Here is an 8,733-nt window from a genome sequence, read left to right on the forward strand (position 1 = left end):
GTTTGTGTAAATAGCCTATTATGTACCAAATTACTAGGTTTGCAATCATTTGCGGTTCTAAGTTATATGTTGTATACCTAAATATATGTACATTCTGAATAAAATTGTTTGTTATGTTCATACTGTTTTTATTGGTCCTAGATCATCTTGTGACAGCGTGTTTGAGCTGCAGTGTTATTTTTTTCCAAAAAGAGAAAGTTGATAAAACTGGAAGATTCTTGTTTCCTAAAGGGGATAGGCCGTACGGCCGACCTAATTTTAGCTGGGTCCTTATTTTTATTTATGCAGCAGCAATAATCTTCATCTTCCACCCAATTTTATTTCATTTTTATGCTGTAACAATAAATAGATCGAAGCTGAAGGGCATCCATTAAATTAAATGGGTGGATCTGTGGGCTTGCAGTGCTGGCCGGCTGGTGGGTCGCGGCCCAAACTCATTTGCCCAGCCCCCAGTCCCCCACTGGCACTAGCCACTAGTCCTCAGGCTCCGCCGGCCGCCCGCCGCCTTCGGCCTTCGTCTCCTCTCCCGCGGCCCCTGCTGGCCTGCTTTGGTGGCCTTTGGGTGAGCGCGCGCCTCCCGATCCCGTCGGCTGCCGGCGCCCCGCGCGGCCGCGCCCTAAGCCCCCTACCCCGCCGCGGCGGCGCACCTCCGTGGCTCCTGCCTGCAGCCCCGCACCCGGTGCCGGTGGCCACCGTCCTGTGGCCGCAGTCTGCCGCCTACCGCCCGGCCGCCCCGACGCGTGTACTGGGTACTGCACCGGCCTAATTGCAATCCCCTCACTGGTGTGTACTGCTTTCTCTCAATCCCCTCACTATTGAGTTCAATATGACACCTATGAAGCACGCTTCACATTGGAATAAAAGTTTTGGGCTAATCCCGTTAAAAAAGTCACATTGAAATTCTCAAGTCTTGCTACATAGGCTTCAATGTCCCATGTTAAATGAAGATTCTCAAACCTGACCCTCATTTTGTTAATTATGTTATGCTGAAAATGCAACTTTTACTTCTTTGCAGGATTTTATGCCCAACGTGTACATGCACTCCTGAATGCTTGAACCTGGAGTTACTACATAGCTTGGTATTCATCATATAAATGACGGGAAGAAGATTGGCAGGGCATGGATATTTGATTCCCAGAACCCTTTACTTCATACGATGGCAGGCTATGTCATCATTCTCAGCCGGCCATGGACGCCGACCCAAGAAGAAGCTATATCACCGTGAGCCTGGTCTTGACAAAGCCATGGACCTCCAAAAGAAGCCTACCCTCCTCCTTTGTCTCCGTGACCTCATTTTGGCACAAAGGACATGCTCATTACTTGTACGTGACCTTGAAAAGGAGGTTGGCTTTGTCCAAAAATGGAACTTTCTTTCACTTATCGAGCGTCATCCCAATATCTTCCATGTCTCTGGCGGAAGCGCTTCCCGAGAGCCCATTGCTGTCACACTTACTGAGAAGGCCAAAAGGATATCCAGTGAAGAGGATCAAGCACGAGAGCTAATGGAGCCAATCTTGGTGAAAAACCTAAGGAAGTTACTGATGATGTCGATGGACTGCCAAATCCCCTTGGAGAAGATTGAGCTAATCCAATCTGAACTGGGATTACCTAAGAACTTCAAGAACAACTTGCTTCCAAGGTATCCTGATTTTTTTTCAATCCGTGATGTGAAGGGATTGGACCATTTGTGTCTGGAGAATTGGGACTCTTCACTAGCGGTCACAGCGCGAGAAGAAAAATTAGATTTTGAGGGTTTCCAAATAGGCTGTAGAGGGATTCCTAAAGATGGAAATATCTTGGGTCCTTTTGCTTTCAAGTTGAAGTACCCAGCAGGATTTAGGCCAAATCGGAAGTACCTTGAGGAGGTTGTCAGGTGGCAAAAGATGGCATTTCCTTCACCTTATCTGAATGCTAGGCGAGTTGAGTCTGCAACGCCTCAGGCTCGAAAGCGAGCTGTTGCTGTCCTGCATGAGATTTTGAGCCTGACAATGGAGAGGCGATTGACATCTGATAAGCTAGATGTATTTCACAATGAGTACAGGCTTCCATGCAAGTTGCTTCTTTGTTTGGTGAAAAATCATGGCATCTTCTACATCACTAACAAGGGAGCAAGAAGCACTGTCTTCCTCAAGGAGGCCTATGAGAACAGTAACCTCATTGATAAGTGTCCTTTATTGAAATTCCATGAGCACTTTGCATCTTTGATTGGCCGACCATGCGCGAACTCAGATAATCTACTAGCAATATAATTGGTGTGTAGATTTACTGGTCAGGAGACAGCTTATCAAAGCACATTTGTGTTAGCAATAATCCTGTGCGTGCATGTACCTGTCCAGGTTCAGACTTCAGAGTGTCCAGGTGCACCCTTTATTGTAAGCAGATTTTCAGCTAGCAGATTAGGGAGGATAATAGGAAATCATAGCAGTAATGCCGGCAATAACCAGGTGGTTAAGTGAGTCCTTATTGTAGCATGTATCCAGCATAGCACGAAAAAAATTCAGAAAAGCAGCAAGCAATTGCAGCACCAATGACTACCTGTGTATGTGTGTGTTCTGTGCGCGAGCAATCTGTGCTACACTGCTACCTGTGAGGCCATCTTGCCACTACAGTTTAAGTCCTTTGTACAGTGTGCGTTTCTGTGATCACAGTAAGTAAAGAGAGAACTAAAGAATTGAAAAGACCAGTGACCCATTTTCAAATGTAAATCTATCTGAGAAATCAAGTGGCAGCTCTGCAGATTAGACAAAATAATGGTCGTAACAGAAGTCACATATTTATTCCCACCATTGCAGGTTTGAATCTTAGGGGCGATATGGTTGGCTTAGCAATTTTCTAGAAAGGATTTGCTCTTGTTATGTAGCTTATAATCCAAAACCAAGCCTGTTCGGTAACGATGCTGCTGCAGCTGCCCAGCAATCTGCTACTGAAATTGGGCCCTGGAGTGCAAGTTGCCGCTGCTGTATAGCTGCAGTTCCGGTGAAAAATCACTGCTGAACAGAATCAAAACTATAGCATTCAAGTTATTATATACTTTTAGTTTGCTTCTCTTGGCCTGAACCTTTCTTTCTGATAAATAATAGCCAGATGCTCAGTGTTTTGAAACTGTATCATACTAGTGATTCCTCTTAGTGTACTTGATATCTTTTTACATCTAAGAATGTGTCTCACTAGTAAACAGCCATTGCTAATTTGCTGTGTCGATCAATCACTTGATCCTATGATTAATGGTATTAACTCGGTGTGGTATTGTTTCTTAGTCGGTTCTTTCTTATCTTATGATTATTTCTCCATCCTTACACAGGTGGAAAGCACATATAAAATTCTACAGATGTCGTCAGTAGCCGTTTTGTTTAGAGTGCCAAGGTTTTATATATTCATGAATCATGATATCTGATGGTTGCCTCGTGGTTATCTCTCACAACCATCCACCTACTTGTGTATTTTTAGGATCTGGCTGATGAATAGCTAGCAGTACATCCTTACAGTTGCATGCCATTTGAGATGTCTAAGGATAAGAAATAGCTTCGCATGCAACTTGCACAATTAGTAATACCATTTACTTACTTGCAATCCAATTAAAGGTTATGAGAAAGTTTTTTAGCAATATAAATAAATTTAGTGCTGGCAAAAATATTTTTCATTATGTGGAGACTTCAGCAGAACTTCCAGGCAACTTTACAACACAAATTTTGTATCCTCCTATGTTGTTTGTTTTGTATTTAACTTCAGTTATAATGTAAATTGGTAATAATCAAGTCCAGTACTATTTTTCAATCTATTCTTTCTTGTGTGCATATCTTCATCCGTACATGGCAATAAAGCACCTATAAATGCTCCAGACATTGGCAGTAGCTGAAATTTTGCTTCCATCTAGCATATCAAATGATATGCTAGCTTCATTTTTCTTTTTTGCGAGGATCTGAATTTGTTGACAGACCTAGCTTTTCAATGTTCTATGTTGATGATGTCTCATTATTAATATTCATGCTTATGTTATTTAGTTACTTCAGTCATGTCTCATGTCCATTGGATAATCACTCCTACAACCCGTTCACTTATTTTTTGTAAAGCAGGATCTGTTCACTGAATTGCAGTAGCACATTCTTGTATAGTTCCACGTTTTTTTTTTTGACTTAGTAGTGACTTTATCTTAACTAATTCTATTGCCTCCTATAGTGCTAGGTTTAGTCTTAACTTCAGATATTAAGTTGGAAATTCTAGTTGCCTTGCCTATTCTGACGTAGATACCAGTAATGTGCTTCACCTTTGTACATATCTAGTTTTTCCTATCATTGACCTACTAAGGTTGACAGTGTGCTCACTCAAAATTTTGTCCTGTATCATTTACATCCTATACAATCAACACACTTCATGTTGCTGATCGCCCCCTTTCTGTTTACCAAGACTTGCGTGCATGGGATTATTAGCCCCTCTTCTTTGTGATGTGCTTGTAATAGCTGGCCAGGGATCTAACAATAGGATCAATTGTGAGCAATGCTGGCCTATGGATTATTATGTGATCTATATCCATCAGGATAGGCATGCAAACTTTTTAGAAGTTAGCATAGCAATCAAATCATTATAGTTAAAAATGTATGTCACAATTGTCTATGAAATTGTAGAACCCCAATAGTTAGATCTTGTGTGTTGTGTGCCTGATGGTATCACTTGTCAGGTTACTTTGTGGCAGGTATATTGTAGTACTAATGTTTCTTTTTGGCGAAGGTACTGCTTTGTGTCAGAATTGATACATTCTGCAGTTGTCAAATAAAGAGACTCTCCAACTGAGTGCTCTGACAGGCAAATGCCATCCTCTGAAAGCCTGTCGTTTACATGGTTGCTTGCTGCTGAATAATGATCAATGAAATTGGGGGTACGCACTCAGAGCTGTTGTTCTGGGACCAGATTCTGAAAGGACGAAAAAGATTTATCAATGGCTATGCCAACCCCTGCAACAGGCTAATAATAGGCACAGGTTTGGATCCTTTCCATATCTACTTCAATATCTTGAGTATGTTTTGATTTCTCAGCACTGAAGTGGATGTCCACAATCCACATGGAATGTCTTGGTGGGAGATGCATTACTGATGTTCTCAGACTTCACTGCAACGCTAAACCGAGCTTTCAGTGGGATCCATTGGAATAATTAGATGGACATATGCCGAGAAAACTTCGACCGACAAAATTATGCGCATTGTGGACACATTGAGGTGAAATCATGCCAACTGGCTGCTGCTCAGTTTGCTGCCTGAGTACTGCCCAAAAAAAAAAAGTTTGCTGCCTGAGTATAATCCATGAAAGTGAGGAGCATATACGGGGGTGCAGCAATGGGACCAGATTCTGCATACACCAAGAGGGAACCCATAATGATAGTGGTCATAAGACTGGTCAGATGCACTAAAAGTGAGGGAGTTAGTGTCTGATAGTTTAGGCAGGCCTATCCTGAAGTCATACAAACAATGGAGGGAGACTAGACGCCCTTTTTCAGATCATGCTTTTTTTTCCCTTCTGGTAAGCATTTATGCCTCCCTCTTAAGTAGCCTTTCCATTTACTGTTTCTTCGATAACTTACATTGTGAACCTTGCATTGGCCTTTTAAATTTGTTGGCTCTATTATTGGCCACCAAGAGCACATGCTTTTACTTTCCTCCCCCAGTCACCGTCAGCCCCTGTGAGTGACCCATCTGGATTTCCATGTTGATGCGTCTTCCTTGTACACCATTCTTTGCTTGCCTGTCGCTGTCCTTGGGTAGCATTACCCGTTCGATAAACACCTTTTGTGTGTGGCTAGGGCCTGCCTTTCGAAGTTGGCAACTTCCACAAAATCACAAGGGTTATCGCTGCTTCAGAACCAGCTTGCCTGGTTGGTTTTGGTGTCCCTTTCCCTGGACCCTGCCTTGACTTTAGGAAGCTGCCACACCTTTACTTGCCCTTCACTTTGATTTCTATACTTAGCACCTGATTTAGACCTAAATCTAATATATGTCCTCAATTAAGTGGTTTTCTGACTTATTGCAGTTACTGTACGATTCATCACTACCCTCTTGATTTTGGCAGGGCGTCTGTTATCTTTGTTGTTGGTTCTAACCTTTTTCATGTTCTTGAGAAATATTTTTTCTCAAGCTTTAGAGCAGAAACTTGATTGATCCCGTGACTCGCGACGGTTGAAGACGGCAATTACATTTGGCTGGCGCAGACCACGGCTGTTTCTGTCATTGTTCACCTAGTGCCTATCCATTTGGAGAAGAGAGCACCTCATTGAAGCCGTGCAACCATTTCTCTTTCGCTTGCTTGAATGAGCAAATTGGTGCCTAGCGGGTGAAACAATCCTGATTTGAACTTGGGTGCCAGCTCGGCCATCGCCATCTGTCCTTCCGGACAAGAATTTGGACGATGTATCAGCGTCATCCTGGAGTCTGGTTTCTTCCAACTCCTCCAGCAGCAAGTCATTTTTATACTTGTCTCATCTGAAGAAAGTAATGTGTGCGTTGATCTATCCTTGGAGTAGGGGTCCATCCTGGTGTAGGCTTGCGTGATTTATTAGGTTCAGATTTCACAATCTGGGCGTACAATCGGGCTGTCTGTCGCTCTGTACCCAATCCATTGGTAGTGTTTGGAAGGCAGCTTCGTGATCTTTCTTTATCCCCGTCATGTTGACAAGTAAAGACATGAGCGTGTTATTCTTCTCGCCCATTACTGAAGAAAACGATTTTATTCCATGTCCATCAGGCCAAGCATCTGGAGAGGGTGATGAATCATTCTATCTTTAGCTCACCACCAAACCCACCGGGTCAATCCACTGAGGTAAGCATTCGAGATAAGCTCCTTACTCGCCGGGCTGCATAGTTTATTCCTCTAATTTGTGGAGATTTTGTAGGGACAGGCTTGGTGCTGGAGCAATCATATTCCTATATTATTGGTTGGAACAATAGCCGCTTTATCTGATTCATTCATAGGGTATAAAGATGGTGCCGGCTGCAGTACCATGGAGTGCAATGGCAAAGATAAACCAACTTTATTCGCGAAACAGAAGATGGGCCAACTTTGGCGGGAAATACAATAATTAAGGTCTGCTACCAGCCTACCCGCGAAAATCAAGTTGCAGTGAACCAGCGGTCAAGCTTTTGTTAAGGTAATAACAATCAGGTAGTGAGCTCTTTCGGTGTTTGGTACTGCTTGTTGTGGAACAAGATGATGATGATGCTGACATCCTAATGCTCTGCCCTACCCTAATCGCCGTCTGCCGTCTAACCATTTCCTCCTGCGCATGTCTTGTAGTAGCTGTGATTGAACAGCGGGCCGAGGGCATATGCGTCCGTGGCGGTGACTTGTGCGAGCTGCATTGTGCTGTCCGTGTCTGCTTCCGATCCGAATGAAATGATGGTGGTGGAGGATCGCTGCGGGCGTGGTGTGGGGGGCTGCCGGCCGCGGCCGGTTTTGGTCTCGTCTGCTGCCGTGCCGCGGATGCTGCTGCCGGGTGAAGCCATGCGCCTGCACTTTTCTGCCAGCAGGAACGTCTCCGTTGCGTTCGGTCTCTGTATCTTCTGCTTCCTTCAGCATCAATCCACCTCACACCACATCGCGCTCCCTCCTTTTCCTTGTCCTCCTGTCCAGATGTACTGTGCTCCACATTTATTTATTTACTTACTACTAGTAGTATTTACATTATAAAAAGTGCTAAAAACTCATAAGCTAGATTTTCTACCATTTTTTATTTCGGTCTATTCTATAATTTTTGGATTCTATCTTTTTTTACGGGCCTTCAATGTTGCAAGTGGATCTTGACATGTACTCTCTTCATTTCAAATTATAATTTGTTTGATTTTTGTTATTTTAAGTCTGACCACTCGTCTTATTCAAATATTTGTGTAAATATTGTCAAATTTATATCATTCTTGAAAAACTTTTATTAACAAAGCAAGCCAAAAAAAAATTTAAATCATTCTTGAAGAACTTTTATTAACAAAGTAAGCCACAACAAAATAAGTGATATTTTGTACAAAATATTCAGTGGTTAAATTTATAAGATAAAAAAGTCAAATAAATTATAATTTGAAACTGAGGGAGTACTTGTGATCTGTCTCTAGAGCTTCCTCTGCTGTTTCTTTCTCTCTCCTGTCACGTTGCTGCATGCTCCCGGCAATTACAGAGGCGATGGCGCCACGAGAGGCCGCATAAATCCAGGGAAAGGAACTAGTGCATTATTGGCCTTGTTTGGTTTTCCTAGCGCATACAAGTCGAAAAAAGAATCTCACATGCATGGAGTGCTAAATGAAGTCTATTTGCAAAAATTTTTTATAGATGAGTATAATTTTTCGCGATGAATCTAGGTAATTAATTGATAATTGGCTACAGTGATACTACAGTAACTATCCTCTAATCACATGGTCAAAGGCTTCATTAGATTCTCCAGGACTTCTAACGCAGGGGTTTTAGAGTTGATTTTGTAAACTGGCTTTATTTAACACCGTAATTAACGGTCAAAGTTTCCTAATACTCCCTAGCGCAAGAAACCAAACAGGGCCATTGCTCCCTGCACAGCACACACATCTATAATCCATCTACATGCATGATGCATACGGTATGATGGCGAGCCCCCGCAGCTTGTCTGTCTGTGCTTGTGATCCACCGAGCCTGACGACGCCAACAGCGGCGGCATCCACCGCACCTTCCCTTCTTTCGGCAGCAGCAGCGCTCACTCCGCGCGACACGAGGCCGTGGGAGGGGGCTCGT

The 8,733-nt window shown here is 43.1% G+C and overlaps 1 protein-coding gene across 2 annotated transcripts; it reads left to right on the top strand.

Moving 5' to 3' along the window:
- The first annotated feature begins 452 nt into the window (after positions 1–452).
- On the top strand, positions 453–7,732 carry LOC120648380 (protein WHAT'S THIS FACTOR 1 homolog, chloroplastic-like). 2 transcript variants are annotated; one of them, XR_005664936.1, is made up of 5 exons: positions 453–783; positions 1,016–5,511; positions 6,730–6,804; positions 6,878–7,132; positions 7,279–7,732. XR_005664936.1 is itself a non-coding variant. In XM_039925141.1 (2 exons), the coding sequence occupies exon 2, from the start codon at positions 1,095–1,097 to the stop codon at positions 2,247–2,249; it is 1,155 nt and encodes a 384-aa protein (XP_039781075.1). In that variant the 5' UTR covers positions 467–783; positions 1,016–1,094; the 3' UTR covers positions 2,250–2,699. The 2 variants fall into 2 exon arrangements, 1 of the variants encoding a protein (XP_039781075.1); XM_039925141.1 differs by lacking the exons at positions 6,730–6,804; positions 6,878–7,132; positions 7,279–7,732 and having other exon boundaries at positions 467–783; positions 1,016–2,699.
- Positions 7,733–8,733: the final 1,001 nt, after the last annotated feature.

Source organism: Panicum virgatum, chromosome 9K, assembly GCF_016808335.1.
Source record: "Panicum virgatum strain AP13 chromosome 9K, P.virgatum_v5, whole genome shotgun sequence".
Classification (NCBI taxonomy): domain Eukaryota; kingdom Viridiplantae; phylum Streptophyta; class Magnoliopsida; order Poales; family Poaceae; genus Panicum; species Panicum virgatum.